At 41.0% G+C, this 21,820-nt stretch overlaps 1 protein-coding gene across 2 annotated transcripts in view; it reads left to right on the forward strand.

Moving 5' to 3' along the window:
- VPS8 (VPS8 subunit of CORVET complex) overlaps nt 1–21,820 on the forward strand; it is a 274,516-nt gene that overhangs the window by 139,753 nt on the left and 112,943 nt on the right. The window contains exons 30-35 of one of the 2 annotated variants that reach the window (XM_008266588.4): nt 591–647; nt 6,935–7,017; nt 7,760–7,844; nt 8,679–8,777; nt 15,283–15,372; nt 20,054–20,100. In XM_008266588.4, coding sequence (XP_008264810.1) covers nt 591–647; nt 6,935–7,017; nt 7,760–7,844; nt 8,679–8,777; nt 15,283–15,372; nt 20,054–20,100 — 461 coding nt within the window. The remainder of the gene's footprint in view (nt 1–590; nt 648–6,934; nt 7,018–7,759; nt 7,845–8,678; nt 8,778–15,282; nt 15,373–20,053; nt 20,101–21,820) is intronic. The other variant, XM_070072435.1, reaches the window with a different exon arrangement.

Below are 21,820 nucleotides of genomic sequence, written 5' to 3' on the forward strand. Positions count from 1 at the left end.
ACTTTTGTTTCTAAGACTACAGAAGTATGTCTGTAAGGTAAATACTGTTGGCACACCTGAGCCTGATGTGTCTTTTTTTTCTTTTTAAAGATTTATTTATTTATTTATTTGAAAGTCAGAGTTACACAGAGAGGCAAAGTGAGAGAGAGAGAGAGAGGTCTTCCATCCAATGGTTCACTCCCCAAATGGCTGCAATGGCCAGAGCTGCACTGATCCGAAGCCAGGAACCAGGAGCTTCTTCCGGGTCTCCCACATGGCTGCAGGGGCCCAAGAACTTAGGCCATCCTTCACTGCTTTCCCAGGCCATAGCAGAGAGCTGGATCGGAAGTGGAGCATCCGGGACTCGAACCGGCGCCCATATGGGATGCCGGCACTGCAGGTAGCGGCTTTACCAGCTAGTCCACAGCAACAGCCCTGAGCCTGATGTTTCATGTGCTAGGCCAATCACAGGGGAAGATACCATATGCCTGTGGTTTGTTATGGCTGTGTGTGAATAAATTGATAATCTTGAAAGCTTAGTTACAATTATTTTTACTCTAAAGTGTTGGGGCATGCTTGTTTCCAATAAAAGATCGTTTTTCTTTGGCCAGGTTCTTGAATTCCTCTGTAGTCCTGATGATGACTCTCGGCACTCTGAACGACAGCAGGTAGGAACGACTAGAACTCTTTCTGCCAACACAAGTCAGAGTAAGCCAGAAAGAATTCTTCTGTGCTGGGTCTCACTCGACCTAAGGGGAGAATAACTTGTTGCCAATCTCTAATGCCGTGCTGAAGACAGTGGCAAACAGAAAATAGCGTGGATGATTGTTAGAGGTACACGTCACAGGAGCCTATACCAAACTAAATTCTTTGACCTGCCTTGAATCCAGCATGGCATGAAAGAGAGTACTTCATCATCAGGTAGCAACAGTTAGTGCTGCTGTCCGTCAGTGCCATTAAACCTGGCATCCACTGCTAGCTGCCATGGCCCTGAGTCAGAGGGCTCTCAGATGCTGCATATTGCTGCACGCAGCTTTCAGGAGTGCTCTCAAGTCCCCCTCACTGGGCTAAAGATGTCTGCACCTCCACTAATCACAGTGAAACAGTAAGTATTTCGTTATCACTTTTTCTGCTTATGCGGCTTTTTGGAGGGTTCCTTCTACACTTGATCTTAGCCATAAGGCCAAGAAGCAATCAAGGATCCCTTCTAGGAGTAGGACTTTGAAAACGTACCCACTGTAATTGTAACTTTGTAACCACTGAGAGAGTCCCCACATTTAAAGTTGATAGCAAACTTTGTCAGGTCAGGAAACTGCAAAAATTAAGTTCTTTAAGCTGTGCTGATTTTTATGTGTGTGTGTGTGTGGTAATAGTGCACAGCTAGAAAATCAAGACTCAGGTAAAGGCCATAGAAGAGCAATGGTGATGCTTCTCTCTGCACAGCTGTGGCCCAGTGGTTGCTGCAGGCCCTTGGGAAAAATAACGGTGGCCAAAATTTTGGTTAGCTCTCAAATTATATTGAATATAAAGAGTAATATGGATTCCCCACCCTCACCCCCCATTTCTCTACTGGAAGTAGGTGTGCATCATGTTCAGCATAGCGCTTTTATATAAAGTGACCCAAAACTGCAGTTTAAATAACAGAAAGACAAGCCTCTCAATGGAAAAGCCAAACCTTGAAAAGTAATACTAGTATGTTAATATTATATCACTGGTTGTCTCTTTGATGTTATCTAGATTTGTCTCCTCATTTTGCTTTTTAGTTAATGAATCATTTTTATTTGAGAGGTAGAGCGATAGACAGAGATCATTCATTGGCTGATTTGCTCCCCAAATGCCCACAACAGCCAGCACTGGGTCAGGCTGAAGTCAGGAGCCAGATACTCAAGCCAGTTTCCTGTATTGCAGAGGAGGGCAGGGACCCAAGTACTTGAGTCATTACCTACTGCCTTCCAGGCTGCACATCAGCAAGAAGCTGCAGTTGGGAAGAGCTGAGACTCAAAACCCAGGCACATCAGCATTGGGGTGTCATGTCCCAAACAGTGTCTTAACCAGTAGACCAAATGCTCACTCTCTCATTATAGAAATACAGAGTCACAGTTGAGAGTAGAACCCAGTTCTTCTTCTAATCTACCACTCTTTGCTTGTACCATTTGTTGTATGTAAGCATTTATTTGTATAATATTTTTCATCTCTTCCAGTGATATGCTCATAAATGTTTCACAAGTGGCTCCCGCCTATAGTTCCTTTTTTTTTTTTTTAAGATTGATTTATTTATTTGAAAGTCAGAGTTACACAGAGAGAGAAAGGAGAGGCAAAGAAAGAGAGATCTTCCATCTGCTGGTTCACCCCCTAATTGGCTGCAATGGCCAGAGTTGTGCTGATCCAAAGTCAGGAACCAGAAGTTTCCTTCACGTCTCCCACGTGGGTGCAGGGGCCCAAGGATTTGGGCCATCTCCCACTGCTTTCCCAGGCCATAGCAGAGAGCTGGATCGGAAGTGGAGCAGCCGGGTCTCGAACTGGTGCCCATATGGGCTGCTGGCACTGCATAGCTTTACCCACTATGCCACAGCGCCAGTTCTTTTTTTCATTAAAAATGTTTAACAGGCATGTGAAAATTATACATATTTATGTAGTACTGTGTGATGTTTCTTTACATGCATATGTTGTGCTAGCTATAGTTCTGATATGAATGTTGTTTGATATTTTTATTTATGTAAATTAAGGCATTAAAAGCACAACAATGAAAACATGTCAAAACTAAATTTGTCAGTGAAATGACTTTTTTGCTGAATGAGTTAACAGTTTTTGAATACTAGGAAAAATCCTCAGTTTTTTTTTTTTTTTTTTGTATTCACAGTTTAATGACTATACGTTTGCACACTTTTTTAAAAAAATTTTAAAAAAAATTTATTTGAAAGAGTGACACAGAGAGGAAAGAGAGAGAGAGAGAGAGAGGGAGGGAGAGGGAGAGGGAGGGAGGGAGAGAGAGACCTTCTATCTGCTGGTTTATCCCTCAAATGGCTGCAATGGCCAGGGCTGGGCCAGGCCAAAACCAGGAGCCTGAAACTTAATCCTGGTCTCCCATGTGAGTGTCAGGGACCCGAGCACCTGGGCCATTATGTGCTACCTCCCATGGTGCATATTCACAGGAAGTCTGAGCAGAGGAGACAGCACTCAAACCATGCACTCTGTCATGGGATGCTGGGGCTTCAAGCAACAACTTAACTATGTGCTAATAATACCTGGCCCGGATGTGCACACTTCTAAGTTTAATTTTCTTATGAGTACTCTCTCTATCAATTTCTTTACCCAGGGATTGGAAAGCTTTCTTTGTAAAGGAACATATTTTAGGTTTTGTGAGCCATGTGTGGTTTGTCTCATTTTTGTTTTTGTTTTACAGTCATTTTGTTTTATTTTATTTGAGAGGCAGAGAATGAGAAAGGAACAGAAAGAGACAGAGCTCCTGTCCACGGGCTTAGTCCACAGATTCCAACAGCTGAGACTGGGCCAGGAGATGGAAACTTAGTCCATGGTTTCCCATGTGGGTGACTGGGACCCAACCACTTGGGTAATCTCCTGCTACCTCCCAGGGTGCATATTAGCAGGAAGCTGGACTCAGGTGTGAGGAGATGAACACAGTCACTCTGGTGTAGGTTGTGAGCATCTTAACTTGTGTCTTAACTGCTCAGCCAAATGCCCACCCCTTTCAAATGCAACAGCCCTTTAAAAATGTAACATATTCAATATCATTTGTTCTAATTTATGTCGTTTTCCAGTTTCCATGATGTAAATTCTCTCCCATAAGTGCTTTAGCCTACCAATGTGCTGTCACTGAATATTGAGTCAGGAGGAGAGGGAGTAGCACACCCTCCTGTAATGTTTCTAGCTTACAGACACAATTACAGAAGTTGCAAATGAATAACCTCAAGGGCACACACGGTAGTAAAACAGTTAGGAAGTGGTGATTTTGAGTATTATGCCCCTGTTTCTAATTTAATTTATGTAATTGTAACTTGATATAATTTAGTTTTTATTAACACCTGTGTTTAATAACTGGCTTGCAAAATTCCTGAAAATTTAAGTCACTTCTAGTGAGTTGGAAAGACTGACTCCCAGCAGTAGCTTTTCTATTAAGTTATTTCAAATTGATGCTTACAACAGATGGGTTCACTCTATATTTATTCTCTAACAGTATGTTTTAGTGCTCACAATGGATTCAATTTGGGTTCTGAACTGTGTAATTTGTTGCTTTTTTGTTAAGTTTTAAAATAATGTATATACTGTGTTAGAAAAGTATTTTTGTTAAGTTTTTTATTGGAGTCCTGAGAAGGATTACGCTACTCTGGATCCTGAATTTTTGTAAGGTTTTATTTTATTTATTTGAAAGACAGAGTTACAGGGAGAGGTAGAGACAGACAGAAAGACGGGTCTCCCACCTGCTGGTTCACTCCCCAAATGCGTGCAACGGTCGGAGCTGAGCCTATCAGAAGCCAGGAGCCAGGAGCTTCTTCTGGGTCTCCCACATGGGTGCAGGAGCCCAAGGACTTGGGCCAGCTTCTGCTGCTTTCCCAGGTGCATTAGCAGGGAACTTGATTGGAAGTGGAGCAGACAAGACCTGAACTGGTGCCCTTATGGGATGCTGGCACTGCAGGCCATGGATTTAACCTGCTGTGCCACAATGCTGGCCCCTGGATCCTTAGTTTAAATACCAGGGAGCTTTCTCCTGTTGCTCCAATGATTGTATTTTCTGAGGCCTATTTAAAAATATTGATGATTCTAGCACAACAGCCTACTCAACTTTTTTTTTTTTTTTTTTTTTTTTTTTTTTTTTTTTTTTGACAGGCAGAGTGGACAGTGAGAGAGAGAGAGAGAGAGAAAGGTCTTCCTTTGCCGTTGGTTCACCCTCCAATGGCTGCCGCGGTCTGCGCACTGCAGCCAGCGCACCGCGCTGATCCGATGGCAGGAGCCAGGAGCCAGGTGCTTTTCCTGGTCTCCCATGGGGTGCAGGGCCCAAGCACCTGGGCCATCCTCCACTGCACCCCCTGGCCACAGCAGAGAGCTGGCCTGGAAGAGGGGCAACCGGGACAGAATCCGGCGCCCCGACCGGGACTAGAACCTGGTGTGCCGGCGCCGCTAGGCGGAGGATTAGCCTAGTGAGCCGCGGCGCCGGCCCTACTCAACATTTTTATTCAGCTACTTATTGTAGTCAGAATTATTTATTTGAGGGGCCAGCACTGACACATAGGTTAAAACCCTGTCCTGAAATGCCGGCATCCTATATGGGCACCGGTTCTAGTCCCGGCTGCTCCTCTTCCTTTCTAGCTCTCTGCTATGGCCTGGGATAGCAGTAGAAGATGACCCAAGTCATTGGGCCCCTGCACCCAACGTGGGAGACCCAGAAGCAGCACCTGGCTCCTGGCTTCAGATCGGTGCAGCTCCGGCCATTGCACCCATTTGGGGAGTGAACCAGCGGATGGAAGACCACTCTCTCTGTTTCTGCCTCTCTCTGTAACTCTTTCAAATAAATAAAATACATCCTTAAAAAAAGAATTATTTATTTGAAACCCAATAATTTTATTTTTTATTGTGGTAAATATACATAATATAAAATGTACTGTTTTAAGCATTTTTACATATGCATTTTACATATAAACATATAGTGGCATTAAGTATATTCATACTGTGCAGCCATTCTCACTGTCCATCTCTGGGACTTTTTAATCTTCCCAAATTAAACTGCAGTACCCATTATACATACCCCTCTGCAGTCCCCATTTAGCTGTTACGAGTTTGGGTGCCTCTGCATACCTCATATAAGTACAATCATACAGTATTTGTCCTTTCGTGTTTGCTTATTTCATTTAACATGATGTCGTGGAGGTTCCTCTGTGTTGCAGCATGTGTTGTAGTTTCATATCTTAAGGTTGAGTTACTTTCTATTTTGTGTATAAATCACCTTTTGTTCATTCATCTGTTGATCAATGTTTGGATTGTTTCCACCTTGTGACTGAGTAGTGTTGCTCCCCGTCTTCGTGGAGGAACGACACAGGACCCTGCGCTGTTCTTTTGTCTGCTCGGCCCTCCCCGGGTTTGCTGCTGGTTCTTCCCGGGTTGGCTACCGTCCCTTCCACCTCCGTGGAAGGGCGGTTCCCCCTGGCCACTTTCCCCACTTCCGCGGGGGAGCGGCACTCCGCCGGCCGGCTCTCTCGGGGGCTGCTCAGATGTTATCCAGATGTTTCCCTTAGATGTTCCCAGTGCATGTTGTCTCTCTCCTCCTTTATAGTCCTCTTCCACCAATCCCAACTCTGCTACCCACACGCCGAGTACGCTGCTGTCCTCCAATCAGGAGCAGGTCCTACAGTTTATTGGTTGAACTGGAGGCAGCTGTGTAGAAGCTGTTTCTTCCCTTCTCAGCGCCATATTGTGGGAGAGCAGATGCATAGAATAAGTCTTAATTCCAGTAACTTAGTCTAGTCCGGGTTGCTCCCCACAAGTTGTGCTTCTGTGAAAAGCTATAATTTTTAATTTAAAAATATTAACATGTAAGTGTTTGGATAGTATCTGTGGACAACAAATTGTAAAGGACCGTAAGACATGGAAGTGCCAGACAAAAGCTCACTTCTTAAAAGGATATATGCAGACATTTTTATCTTGATGGAGAGTCAGTTCAGTATTCTAATAGGCTTTATTTGCAAACACTGTGGCATTCCTTCCATGGTAGAAAAACAGAGCTATAACAATATAAATTTATATGCAACTTAAATAGAAGACAGTCAACATTATAATGGCAGTCTAACCAGGCATATATGAAAGCACGACAAGATATCAACAAGTAAGAATATAAAAGAAAACTGATGAGAGAGGTGGTCTATATGGCTGAGTGAAATCTTAAAGAGCTAGTAAATAAAAATAAATTCCCAAGTGTTTCCACTCAATTGTTTTATATGTTCAGGTCCTTTTAGAATTGCTGCAGGCTGGGGGCATAGTTCAATTTGAAGAGAGTCGGCTCATCCGCATGGCAGAAAAAGCTGAGTTGTAAGTTGCTTTGAAGCCATTTATTAGTTTTTTATGGAAATATTAAATTACATTTCTCTAACTTGAATTTGAGTTTATTGCTGCATTGCTGCTTCTGTAATTAAGAAAGGTTATGCAAACAACAATAGCAACCAAAACCTAAGAAAGGTTTTGCCTTTAGCTGAATTCTAGAGATTATTAAAATTTGCAGAACTTTTTGGTGTAAATTTGAAATGTTTGTATATTTATTTTAATATAAGAGTGAAATAGAAGTTTTATTATTTTTGTTTTTTACTTACTATTTCTATAGTATATCATAGATTTTTGATAGCTATGTATATTAGAAACAATACAGAATTTTTTATGACAAATAAGATACAGTATGCTAACATAGCTATTTATTTGTCATATGTTTTGTTTAATGTATTTGACTCTGAAAAGAGAAAGTTCACAAACTCTGAAAAAACTTTAATTGCAAATTATTAGTTGATATCAAATGTGTTGATTATAGCTTATGTGGCAGATGGTTGCTTTAGCATTTCTCTTGTGCCCGCCCGGCTAGGAAGTCCTATCATGGAGTATTCAGGGGTATCTGAGGAGGAATGGCAGAGCTCCTCTCCCTTAGATACTTAACAGTGGAAGTCACATCTAGTGCATCCGTTTTTAAAATACTAACCTGTATACCTGAACACACTTCTCAAAGCAATAAGCCAGTAACTACCTGTCTTTTTGGTACACTGAAATTTTTCCTTTTACATTCTAGCTACCAAATTTGTGAATTTATGTATGAACGTGAACATCAGTATGACAAAATTATTGATTGCTACTTACGTGACCCACTGAGAGAGGTGAGTTCAGAGTATGCTTTGTCTTTTTTTTAAAACTGGTTTTGTCCCCTTACAGAGGAGAAATATTTGGATATGTGATTGCTGATCCAAGGTTTTCTTCATTTATGAAGCAGGTGTTTGCTGAGTGTCTACTCTGAACCAAGTGTGTATTGATAATTAACACAGATGTAGTTCCTGCAGTTTGGAAACTTGGAATTTAGTGATGAAAGCTGACAGTAAAAGGAAAGCCAAACATATAATATTAAATTGTTAAATATCAGGGGAAGAAATCAGGTACAAATTTAAAGGATTATGGGGGACTGACTTTCACAGAACAGCCAGAGAGGGAATCTCAGAGAAAGTGGCATGTAAACTGGGTTTTGGGATTTTAGAAGCCAGTCAAGCAGAGAGTCAAGGGAAGAGTGGTCCAGAATAGAGGACAGTATGTGCAAAAGCCCTGGGTTGGGGGGAAATTGACATGTTCAAGGAACTGAGTAAAGACTATGAATAAAGCAAAAATCCGTGAAGGTGGAGTATGAAAGACCAGGATAACAGTGACTTGAGATGATATTGGAAATGTGGTAGAGATTACCAAGAGCAGAAATATGATAATCCCTCTGTAGGTCATTGAAGGTTAATCCACTGAGACCAGAATTATTTGGAGCAAGCTTGTAACGTCTAAGATTCTACCCTAAAGTTTAAATAATTACTCTCTTCAGTGGCGGTTAACAATCCCCAAAAGATTTTCCATCTCCAAATAATAGATATTTCCCAAGAGTTACACAGATTGTAGGTAGTGACGACTGTATTGCTTGAGTGAATGAACTAACAGATTATGTTGTCTGTGCTCTTCAGGAGGAAGTCTTTAATTACATTCACAATATCTTATCCATTCCTGGACACAGTGCAGAGGAGAAGCAGTCTGTATGGCAGAAGGCAATGGATCACGTTGAGGTACTAATTCAGCAAAACTTTAAACTGCACATTTGAATGGATGACTCCTGTGTTAACTGTGGCTAAGCAAGGGCAGCTGTCCTGTTATTAAGTTGATTTCCCTGAGGATTAAAGTCTTTTCACATTTAGAAAGATCAGAAATGTGAGCAGCACCTTATGTGAAACATCTGGTGTGAAAGGTGGGGCAGTCAGCCATGAGATGGGAGGCCTGAAGTAATTTCTACACCCTAACCTATGGGATTAAGAGCATGGTATATTTATTTATCTATTTTTATTTATTGGAGAGGCAGAGAGTCAGAGATAGAGAGTGCTTACATCCACTTGTTTACTCCCCAAGTGCCCACAAAGCAGGTAGCCAGGAAACCCCATCCAGGTCTCCTGGGGGTGGCAGGAACCCAGTTATTGGAGCCATCATTGCTGCTTCCCAGGGTCCACATTAGCAGGAAGCTGGAGTCAGGAGTGGGAGTCAGCAGTCGCACCCGTGGATTCCAGGATGGGATATGAGTTCACTGCCAGGCCAGGTGCCTGTGGTGGTATGTGTTATTTCATGTTACCAGATGCTTTCTAACAACAATGTGAATATAACTTGGTGGAAAAAAACCAGCAAGACCTCCTTCAATTTTGAATTTTATCTTTTTTTCCCCTTAATCACTTTATATTCTTTCTCCTTATTCTCGTCAAGTCTTCTTAGTTACATTATGGCCCATTCTTCACTTTACCTCATCTGCATTAGGCAGTGGTTTGAGCACACGAACTCCAGACATCCAAAAATGAAGCTGTGTCTCTCTGCATAATGTGAAACGTGATGAATTAATCAATGAGCAAACAAACTGCTCAGCAGAAAACTCATGCTGGAGAAGCAAGAGTATTTTTGCTACACAACAATTATTTCTGCTGACTCTTTTTTCCCACATCTGTACTCCTTTTCACCTTGAACTTTTTAATATTTTTTAAAGCCACAAGTAAAACTATAGAGTTTTTGTTGAAGGACTTCTGTCCTTCAGTAATATAAATATAATCAACATAAATACGTGGGGGAAAGGTCATCATAATAAGGTGTTCCGACTTTATACACAGCTTACATCTTAGTGGGTCGTAACACTTTTGAAATTCTAGACCTCTTTTGAGAATGTAGTGAAGGATTTGACCTGTTACTTGTGGTACTGCACAAATACATAGATACATAATTTTGTTTCTCAGAAATCCACAGGCCCCCTAAAAGCCACTCTTGGATTGAGTCTGTGGAGTCTAAGCACAGAATCTCTGGTTTAGGTGGTTTTTCCAATAAGGATAAAATGTGTTTCATTAGGTTTTTAAAACATTTTTTATTTTGAAATACAAAAAAATTTCAAGTTGTAGCTAAAACAATGTACAGTTTAACTTTTAAAAAAATGTTTAAAGTAGTCTTCTTTTTTTAAATTTATTTTTCTTTAACTTTTATTTAATAAATATAAATTTCCAAAGTACAACTTTTGGATTATAGTGGCTTTTTCCCCCCATAACCTCCCTTCCACCCACAACCATCCCATCTCCCACTCCCTCTCCCATCCCATTCACATCAGGATTCATTTTCAATTAACTTTATATACAGAAGATCAGTTTAGTAAATACTAAGTAAAGATATGCACCCACACAGAAACACAAAGTATAAAGTACTGTTTGAGTACTAGTTATACTGTTAATTCACATAGTACAACACATTAAGGACAGAGATCCTACATGGGGAGTAAGTGCACAGTGACTCCTGTTGTTGGTTTAACAATTGACACTCTTGTTTATGGCATCAGTAATCACCCGAGGCTCTTGTCATGAGTTGCCAAGACTATGGAAGCCTCTTGAGTTTGCCAACTCTGATCTCATTTAGACAACGTCATAGTCAAACTGGAAGTTCTCTTCTCGCATCAGAGAAAGGTACCTCCTTTGATGGCCTGTTCTTTCTGCTGGGATCTCACTCACAGAGATCTTTCATTTAGGTCATTTTTTTTTTCCAGAGTGTCTTGGCTTTCCATGCCTGAAATACTCTCATGGGCTTTTTAGCCAGATCTGAATGCCTTAAGGGCTGATTCTGAGGTCAGGGTTAAAGCAAGCTTCTTAAACCCAGATCAAGAAATAGAATATTTCCATTACCCCCAAACTCCCCGTACATCCTTTCCTTATCCTAAGCCCTACTTCTCCCTCCTCTGACCACCAGTATACTATAAATTCTTACCTTTCTGTAAACTGTTATTGCATATGCGTGTAATCCTAAATATGCATGTTTTGTTTTGCCTGGTTTTGAACATTATGTAGATAAAATTACACTCTGTGTTTTCTGTTTAATTCTACTCAATATTTTGAGAAGTTTGAACCTTTTATTATATGTAGTTGCAGTGCATTTTCATTGTATAGTATTCCATTTTTCCATTTTATATCACAGTTTATCTAGTCAGTTGTTCATGGACATTTCAGTTGTTTCCAGTTTTGACTATCTTTTTTTTTTTTTTGACAGGCAGAGTTAGACAGTGAGAGAGAGACAGAGAGAAAGGTCTTCCTTCCGTTGGTTCACCCCCCAAATGGCCACTACGGCCGGTGAGCTGCGCTGATCCGAAGCCAGGAGCCAGGTGCTTCTTCCTGATCTCTGCAGGTGCAGGGCCCAAGCACTTGGGCCATCCTCCACTGCCCTCCCAGGCCACCAGAGAGCTGGTCCAGTTTTGACTATTAACAGTGATCTATGATCATTATTATACAAGATACTTCAAACCACTAGTGGAAAATGGAATTAAGATAAGTTTGCCCAAAAAAATGGAAATTCATGTATACTTTTTTCATTCTGTGCATTTCCATGAACTTTTTGAAGACCCAATTGTTTGCGTCTTGAGCAAAAGTCACATGTGTATCTGCAGTGTAGTCCCCAGACCAACATTGCACCATGAGCTGAAAACCTGATGCAGAGTTCAGATCCATTGTATCAGAAAGGCTATGGGTAGGGCAAATGATTCTGTCACCTCAGTTTCAGGTTATCTTAAACTTCACTGGGTCCCAGCACCGTGTATGAATTCCCCTTGGTTCTGTATCCTTGCTAGACCTGAAAACCTTGCCAATCGCGTGGATGTTTAGTGACATCTTACTGTGTTTTAAATTTATATTTTCTTAATTAATTAATGCGATGACAACCTTTTGGTATTTATTGAACATTTAAATTTCTTATTTTGTGATGTGCCTGTTGAAGTCTTTTGCCCGCTTTTCTATTTGAATGCTTCTCATCCTTGTTGATTTGTATGATTTGTTTTTATGTCTTTTTTAGCAGTATGGAGTAGGTTGCAAATACTTCTTCCATTTTGTGGCTATTGCTTTCAATCTTTTTATAGTTATTTATAAGAAAAATTTTTTAGGTTGTTAAAATAATTTTTTTCCTCATCATACTTAGGAGATGTCCTTCTTTATTATCATCCAAAAGCTTTTTCTTTTTCTCTTTAAACCTGATTAATTTTTAAATATAAATGCCCAGTTTTGCCTGCAGTCGTTATTTTAAAGGTAGCCTTTCCCGATCACCTATTGGTGCTACCTTTGTCATAAGTGTATCAAGGATCTGTGTGCTTAGCCCATTGTTTTGTGCCTTTTCCTATTTCATTGGCCCATTTATCTGTCTGCATTGGTAGCATACACTGTTAAATAGCATTATTGTGTAATAAGTCTTGCCCTTGTAGACTTTCTTCCTTCCAAATATATTTTAGAGTCAACTTATCAAGTTCTACCAAAACGATTTTAAGCTTAGAATTCTTAACGGGCATTGCATTGAATCTGTTATTTTGAAGGTAATTTACAATCTTCACAATACTGAGTCTTCCAGACAGTAACTGCATGGTATACTGCTTTATTCAACATTTTTCTGTAAAGTCATATGATTTTTCTCTTTAGAGGTTTTCTGCTCTTTGTTAGATTTACTGTCATAATTTTATATTTTAATATTATTAATGATGTTTTTGAAAATTTCAATTCCTATGTAAGCAAAATATTTGTTATAAGGATTTTAATAGAAATTTCTTTCTATTTCTGGTATACTGAGTTGCCTCATAAGTAGATTTTAAATTTTATCACCTTTCCTCTTATCTTTTTGTGATAAATTTTATTGATATTAAACATGTAAGGAAAGGGGGCAGAACAGAAAGGAGAAGGAGACAAACTCACAGCCAAAATTGATTTATTCAAGAACAAAACAAACAAATTCACTGAGGTGGCTAACTGCTGTCATGCACAGTGCAAACACGTGCAGACAGTAAGTGCTCCAACAGGCTGGTCTTACATAGCTTACGGTGGGCTAAGGGTCCTTAGGGGAAGGACCCTTACAGTTTTTTTTCAGGGGCTATCAAACCTGGAAAAGAATGCAGAGGGTTGGGTGGGGGAGCAATACATGGCTTGGGGCTGAGCTGGTCTCTTGAATGAAGACAAGGCTAAAGGGAATTTTATCTTCTTTCAGACAAGGAGCTAAAATGGCTGAGGCTTATATCCTTGTTCCATGAAACCAGCCTAGAATTGCACAGATAAATGCAGCTGATTCTGACATCTGATTCTGACATTATTCTTTTTTATATATTGTTGGATTTTGTTTGTTTTTTTTTCCTTTTAATTCAGGACATTTGTGTCAATATTTATAATTTTGTTTCTTTTATTGTGTCATTGGGTTTAGGTATCAAAATGTTGCTAGCCTCAGTGAGCTTATAAAGTTCCTTTCTTTACTATTCTCTGTAACAGATTAGTTAATATTAGAATTATTTCTTTCTTAAGTGATTCCTAGACCTTATCAGTAAGACTGTTTGGTTTAGAATTTTCCATGCAAAATATTTTTGACTAATCATTCAGTTTCTTCAATGATGAAAAAATAAATTCATTTTTTCTATTTCATCTTAAGTCAATTTATTAAAGATAATTTTTGGGAATTTATCTGTTTTGTTAAAATTTGCAAGTTCTTCTCATAAAGTAATTCATAATCATCTGGCCCTCTATATCTGTGGGTTCCATATCCATAGATTTGACCAACCACAATTAAAAATATTTTGGTAAAAAATTGCATCTATATAGAATATGTACACTTTTTTTATGATCACCATTACCTAAACAATGTAACTATTTTTTTTTTTTTTTTTTTTTCTTTTTTTTTTTTTATTTTTTTTTTTTTTTTTTTTTTTTATTTTTTGACAGGCAGAGTGGACAGTGAGAGAGAGAGACAGAGAGAGAAAGGTCTTCCTTTTGCCGTTGGTTCACCCTCCAATGGCCACCGCTGCAGCCGGCGCACCGCGCTGATCCAATGGCAGGAGCCAGGATCCAGGTGCTTTTCCTGGTCTCCCATGGGGTGCAGGGCCCAAGCACCTGGGCCATCCTCCACTGCACTCCCTGGCCATAGCAGAGAGCTGGCCTGGAAGAGGGGCAACCGGGACAGAATCCGGCGCCCCGACCGGGACTAGAACCCGGTGTGCCGGCGCCGCAAGGTGGAGGATTAGCCTATTGAGCCACGGCGCCGGCCGAACAATGTAACTATTGTTAACAACTATTTACATAGTATTTACATTGCATTAGATATTGTGAATAATCTAGAGATGGTTAAAAGTATATTGGAGAATGCGCCAATTTATATAAGATGTTGATATCCACCGAGGATTCTGGAACCAGTCCTCCCTAGTCATTGAGGGATAGCTATAATTTCTTAGTATAGAAATACTATGTAACATAATCATTCATTATTAGATATTTATAATGAATGTTGCAGTCACAATAAGTTGTCTTAAGTGGTATTTGATGGTGTACTATGTTGGTCTGCGTTCAGTCTCTGCATTTTAGTCACTCATGGTTGTGTTTGGTCACATTTTGTTCACAGAGAAAGTGAGGTTGGAAAGATGAAATGTTTGGTGACAGAAAGCAAGCAACAAAATTTCAAGAAAAAAAAGGATAGCCGTTGATGTTAAGGAAAGTTCAAGAAGAGGGCAGATTGGAAATCTTTGACAGAAATAGGTCTTATTAATTTTTAATCAACAGCAGTGACTTTGTAGTCTTATCTAACTAAGACTTAGGACCTTAACTTAATTTCTCAAGACCATTTTTCAGTTTCTAAATCCACCAGGCACCAGAAGTAAAGTTTTAGAATTCTTAGCCAAAAAGAGTTTACCTACACGCTCTCATTTCTTTATGACTTTAAACTCAAGGATGAAAACTGTTGACAGGGAATTCAGAAAGGTTTTGTTTCTTCTGCTCATGGCCGAAATGCAGAGTCTGAGAATGCTTTTGTTTTCTAAGGATTCTGACTCACCTTTTTAAAAAACAGTCCAATTCTGATTTTTCGCATGGCACATTTCTTACTTTGTTCATTTGCATTGCGCCCTTTTACTTTAGGTCCTGTAGGGAGGCCTCTTGAAATGCAGTGTGGAAGCTTGTGACAGTATTGAAGGAGGTAGTCATCCTTCCATCTGTGGGTTTTCTGTGTAAATGTGCGATGTAAGTGTAATGATGACTTTGTCTTTTCCCTTGACTCCAGGAGCTCGTGTCCCTGAAGCCCTGTAAAGCTGCAGAGCTGGTTGCTACTCACTTTTCTGGACAGATTGAAACAGTCATAAACAAACTGCAGGTATATGTTGGGAAAAAGCATTCGGTGAAGAGAAAATTATTGAATCTCCATCTGGGAACTTTTGATTATAGCTATTTCAATTGATAGCAGCCATTTAAAACTCGGTGTGTGTGTGTGTGTGTGTGTGTGTGTATGTTTGGGAGCAGTTGTATGAAGATCTTTGAGTCTTGAAATAAGAGGATTGATCATTGTGCAAAGCAATATTAACATCAAAGAAGCATTTTTGAAACTATAGCCTGTACTTATTCTAGAAGTTGTAATCCACAGAAGATTCTCTTCTTCCCATTTTCCTTTTGCTGGAGGACCAATGATTTTTTTTTCTTTGAGGTTCATGTTATTTGTTCAGAACTTTGTCATCCTAAAATTGGGTTAGTGCTATTTAGAACTTTTCTTGGAAAATCTTGCATAGAATGTAACTGTATGCAGACTGAATATTGAGATGCTCAGTCAAAAGCATTGTTCAGTGGACCTGGTTTTCTACTCGTGGCTTACCGTAGTGGTGCTAGCGTTGAGCTGGCTCATTGTCGTTACAGCCACAGTGATAGAGTAAGGAATAGGACAGTGACAGGGACATAAAGGGCATCCTAAAGTTCTCAAGTGGCAATAACAGTGGTAGGGAATGGCTATGCAACTTGAAGACCAGAGCAGTGAGTTGGGGGGCAGCTAGCATAAGAGACAAAGATATGTTGGGCCGGAGCCCTGGCGCAGTAAGTTAATCCTCCACCTGTGGCGCCAGCATCCCATACGGGTGCCCATTGTAGTCCCAGCTGCTCCTCTTCTGATCCAGCTCTCTGCTATGGCCTGGGAAGGCAGTAGAAGATGGCCGAAGTGCTTGGGCCTTGCACCCGCATGGGAGACTGGGAGGAAACTCCTGGCTTCGAATCAACGCAGCTCCAGCCATTGCGGCCAACTGGGGAGTGAAACAATGGAAGGAAGACCATTCTTTCTGTCTCTTCCTCTCACTGTCTGTAACTCTACCTCTCAAATAAATAAAATCTTTTTAAAAAAAGAGAGAGACAAAGATATGGAACTCGTTCATTTGAAAATGTCTTGTGGCCCACTCTGTACCCCCATGAGCTAGGCCTAGGGACGTGGATGAAAATGCAACCTTTCCTATCATTTTTCCTGTGGAACAGAGGATGATTTGTATAACTTCAGTGTCATTCAAGCCTCAGTAGAGATATCTAGTAACAAGAGAAGAGATGTTGGAAAAAGTCAGACAGAAACTCCCAGAGATACCTGGACTGGGTCTTAAATGATTGATATCAGTTTTCAAAACCGACTTGGGAAGGTTTTCTGCACGAGGGATTTGGGTATGTAAAGAAAAATGTGAAGCAGCACACATATTCACAGACTGGTCAGGTCTACATGAAGCATGGTGGTATGGGGGCAGTGGCGGAAGTGGCATTAGATTAAGATCTAAGAGGTATGTTGGAGGGAAGGAGTTAAGTTTATAGAGGCCGGAGAATACAGCTTAGGGTCTGGTATTATATTAATATTATGTGTAGTACGAGCATTAACTCTGGCTGGTAGTGTGGAGAATGAACCGGCAACAGGAGCAAAGGGAGAGGAGAATCCAGTTAGAAGGCAACAAACTGGTAGGGGGGGACCAGGGCTAAGGGGAGAGAGCAGATCTCAAGAGGTACTTGAAATGTAAAATGTATAGGACTTAGGAACTAGTTGAATGTGTTGGCAGTATTTGACTCCCAGGTGTCAGGCTTGGTTAGCCAACATGATGAGCTCCATTAACTCAGAATAAAGACTCATCCATTTATTCGGTAAATATTTATGGACCAGCTGTGCACCCCAAACATAAAGCACTGAGACTGAGTTCCTTTGTTGTCAAGAAAGGAGAGAGATAAGCCAGCACACAGTTACGGAATAGTTTGGCTGGAGTGCTGACCAAGTACTGCCCAGGTACCAAGGAAGTACCTGAGTCCAGCCTAGTGGGGGGGGTGGAAAACTTCCTCTGCCTCCAGAGCTTTTCTCGCCATTCAGAGGCAGCAGTGCTGGTAAACCTTGCCTGGGGTGGGGGTGGGGGTGGGGGTGGGGGCCGGGGGTGTCATCACTCTTTAAAATAGAAGATAATCAGTTGCAGAATTTTCTTTTTTCTATAGTCTCCAAAGATACTAGAGACAGAGAGGCCCAGTAGTGACTATAATGCTATTCACGAGAAGAATATATAAACATTGAAGTGTACTGGATGAGAAAAAAGTGGCTGTTAGACCACTGTCTGTTTGTAGACCTTAGACATTGCGTTTAAAGCAGTGAAGTGTTTGTTTTATTGCAGAGCTTTATGGATTGTGCAAGAATCCGTCATAGATCTTCTGAAGCACCTTATTTTTAATGGCAGGAAATAGGCCTCTAATTGTTTTCAGAACTCTTGAAAAATTAGCCAGAATGTTAAGTGATAACTAGGAAGAAAACTATATAAAATGAAACAAAGTATTAGGAAACAGAAAACCAGAGATTGATAAATATAAACATATTTTTTAAAGTAAACAAATTTTGTTTGAAAGACAGAACTCCCTCATCTTCTGGTTCACTCCCCAAATGCCTATAACAGCTGGAGCTGGAGCTACACTGGTTGAAGCTGGGAGGCAGTAACTCCATCCACGTCTCCCCTGTGGATGGCAGGAACCCAGTCACTGAGCTGTCACTGCTGACTGCCACCCTCTGCATGGGCAGGAAGCTGTAGCCAGCAGCTAGAGTCGGTTGTTGAACCCTGGCGACCAGCGTAGAATGCAGCCATCTTAACCCCTGGGCTAACTACCAGCTCCTGTAAACATATTTTAAAACCGTATTCTGAATAATGTTATCCCTTTTCAAATTTGAGGATCCTCTCATTTATACAGGTGAAGTTTGGATGTATCAAAAAATATAGCAGTGGGCGGGCATTGTGGCACAGAGGGTTAAGCTGCTGTTTGCGACTCTAATATTCTGTATTGCAGTGTTGGTACAGGTAAGAGGCTACTCCACTTCCTGCCCAGCTTCTGGCTAATGTGTCCTAGCAGGCAGCAGATGATGGCTTATATACTTGGGCCCCAGCACTCACATGGAGACTGGATAGCATTCTCCTGGCTTTCACCTGGCCTAGTCCTAGCTGTTGGGGGCATTCAGGAAGTGATCAGTGGATGGAAGATCTCCCTCTCCCTCCCCCTCTCCCTCTCCCTCTCTCCCTATTCCCCTCTCCCCCATTCTCAACTCCCCCTCTTCCCCTCCCCCTCTCTCACAAGTAAATAAAATTAAAGAAAGAAGGAAATGGCCCTGCACCAGGGCTCACTAAGCTAATCCTCCACCTGCGGTGTCGGCACACCGGGTTCTAGTCCTGGTTGGGGCACCGGATTCTGTCCCGGTTGCTCCTCTTCCAGTCCAGCTCTCTGCTGTGGCCCGGGAGTGCAGTGGAGGATGGCCCAAGTCTTTGGGCCCTGCACCCCCATGGAAGACCAGGAGGAAGCACCTGGCTCCTGGCTTCGGATCGGCGCAGCGCCAGCCGTAGTGGCCATTTGGGGGGTGAACCAACGGAAGGAAGACCGTTCTCTCTGTCTATAAGTCTCTCTCTGTCTCTCTCTCTCTCACTGTCTAACTGCCTGGCAAAAAAAAAAAAAAAAAAAAAAAAAAAAAAAAAAAAAAAAAAGGAAACTAGACAATCTTTTTTTAAAACAAATATTTATTTATTATTTGAGAGTCAGAGTTAGAGAGAGACAGAGAGGTCTTCTCTGTTGGTTCACTCCCCAATTGGCTGCCATGGCTGGAGCTTGGCTGATCTGAAGCCAGGAGCCAGGAGCTTCTTCTGGATCTCCCATGTGGGTGCAGAGGCCCAAGCGCTTTGGCCCATCTTCTATTGCTTTTCCACTCCATCAGCAGGGAACTGGATCAGAAGTGGAATAGCTGAGGCTTGAACCAGTGCCCTTATGGGATGCTGGCACTGTAGGTGGAGGTTTAACCTCTGGCCCTGATAGTAATATCTTTTTGCTTAGATTTCCCGAGAATTTAGAAACATTATTTGTATTTATGTAGTATTTGAGGTTTTATCTCATTTAACCCTCCCTCCTACTCCATGCACAAGACAGAGAAGCTACTGCCATCCTCCTTTTTTTCCCTCAAAAAATGAAACTGAATTGCTAAAAGGGACAAGAGACTTACACAAAGTCACATAACTAATGAGCAGCAGAAGCAGAATCCCCAGTTCGGTGGTATGTTGATTGCTAACACGTTACGGTTAGATTGTCATCTCTGCTGTAGCTGGCTGTGTTGAGCAGAGTGAGCTTTCCCTGGCCGTGGTTGTTGCCGTGGGCCTTATACTCCCACCATACCTAGATTAACTATCTCACAGCTGACTCGTGATAAGGAGGGCCAGGTCAGGCAGTGCGACTGCCAGCTGAGGAGTTCTAGGTGCCCACCACTCCGAAGGGCATGGGCTGGAAACAGCTTGGGGATTTGTCTCAGTAGAAGTCTTTTGGTCATAACAAGGACTCTGTGTCCCCTCTGTACTCAAAATGGAATGTGTGACTGATTAGAATTATTGAGAGGATGTTAAAGACCTCCAAATGATTCTTTAGAATTTCTTAATTGAAATGGTCATATATCTGCATTTTAAAGGAGTCATCTGGATTAGTTCTTCATTGTATCCTAATTAGGAAAATTTGTTTTAATTGTTTTTTATTGTTTTCCTATCCAGAACCAGGTTTTGCTTTTCCAATTTTTGAGAAGTCTTCTTGACCCAAGGTATGTTAATAAACTTTAGTTTTTCATAATACATAGATGAGAAATGAGTGGAAATAAATTGAGGTTAAGATACTAATGGGAGAAATCCAAATAATACAATTAACTCTTGATTTTTAACATCAGTCGAAGTAACTGTTAATATCAAAATGCATGATGTGAAAATAGATTGTATCTTGAGGGGATACTTTTCTTTCCATTTGAACATGAGCATCCTGATGAGTTCTCATCAGTGTTAAGTAAATGGGGAAGCCTGACTTGAGGATGTGCCTCAGGAGGAACTGGATGGCCAAGCGGCTTCCCCTTTCTCGCCTGGCTCCCCTCCTACCTGTTCCTTGCTGCAGGTAGATGGCTGTGTTTAAAGTGCCTAGTTCCCAGCTAACCGCTACATTATTACCGCAAACGCTCAAGTGAAATCTTCCGTTTTAAATAACTTCCTGGTGGAATGGGAAGAAAAGTAGAATGTGTTTTTCAAGTGCTGCTGTGGAACCTATGAAATAAAAACAAACCCAAGGAGATGATGAGATCAGTAGTGGATTTGTAAGCAAGGTAGCTTAACCTGTGAGATCTTAAAGTTTGGCCGTGACTAAGTTAGCAGTGCATTGGATGTATAGTGTAGCAATATATAACACCCTCCAGGACAGTAACTCTTGATCAGAAGTGTGTGTTGGAACCACCTAAACTTTTAAAAATATGCAGATGCTTGGGCCCAATCCCACACAACCATTGCGGGTAGAGATATTTCGATGCACATAAAGAGTTAAGCATCACTTGCTTAAGTGTAATATCTCAGAATAGTATAGCATAGCGTTCATATCAGACATACAAACTGTAGGTTTCATTACAGTATACACTGGCCATTGAAAATATTTACGTTAGTGAATTGTATCAATTTTGGTTATTCCAATGTGCTATTTTTAAACATGAACATAACAATAATTTTTTTGATTGCTGTAATTTTTTAAAAGCTTAATCTTTTACATCTTGAGCAGGCTATGCTGCATTTAAATTTAGAGTTAAACAAATGTGTATGTGCCAGTGTTAAGGAAAAGCCATCTGACTACACATTTCCATTCCAGTTTAAGAACTTTTCGAAGTATTTGTGTTTAATTCCTTGTTTCCAGATTATTACTGAGGCTACACGTCTTTTAGGATGTCTATTAATCATGTATATTTCCTTCACATCCAGTATGGGCTGCAGTCTACTTATGGAAATGACTGGTAGAGATATTTTAGAATTGGAGTTGGGGTGCAGGGGGAAGGAAGAGACCTGGAAAGAGAATTGGGAGAGCTGGAATGGGGAGATGTGAGAGAAGTGGGAGAGGGACGGGGAGGACTGAGCTGCAGGGAGGAGGGAGGCAACCCCCAGCCCTGCTTCCCAGCACTTTCTCCACAGCCTTTTCTCTTGGTACAGTTCCCTGTTCCTCCCCTGTGTTGACTCGTCCCGTTAGATCTGTTCTCTTAGGGCCTGACACTTCTTCCTCTAGGATAATTATTTTAACCAAGTCCTTTTCCCCAGCCGTGCTCCCCAGAGAGACTCAAGCTGGAAGGACAAGAGGAAACTCAGTTTTGAAGTTGGCACCTCCCCAAATGTAGCGAAATGTAGAAGATAATGGTGACCAAATATACTTTTTGTAATCGTGAAAAAAGTGTTAGGTAATGTAAATATCAGTATAATCATTTGCTCAGGTGTTACACTAACTACTTAAACTTTGCAGTCATA

Source organism: Oryctolagus cuniculus, chromosome 4, assembly GCF_964237555.1.
Source record: "Oryctolagus cuniculus chromosome 4, mOryCun1.1, whole genome shotgun sequence".
NCBI classification, from domain to species: Eukaryota; Metazoa; Chordata; class Mammalia; order Lagomorpha; family Leporidae; genus Oryctolagus; species Oryctolagus cuniculus.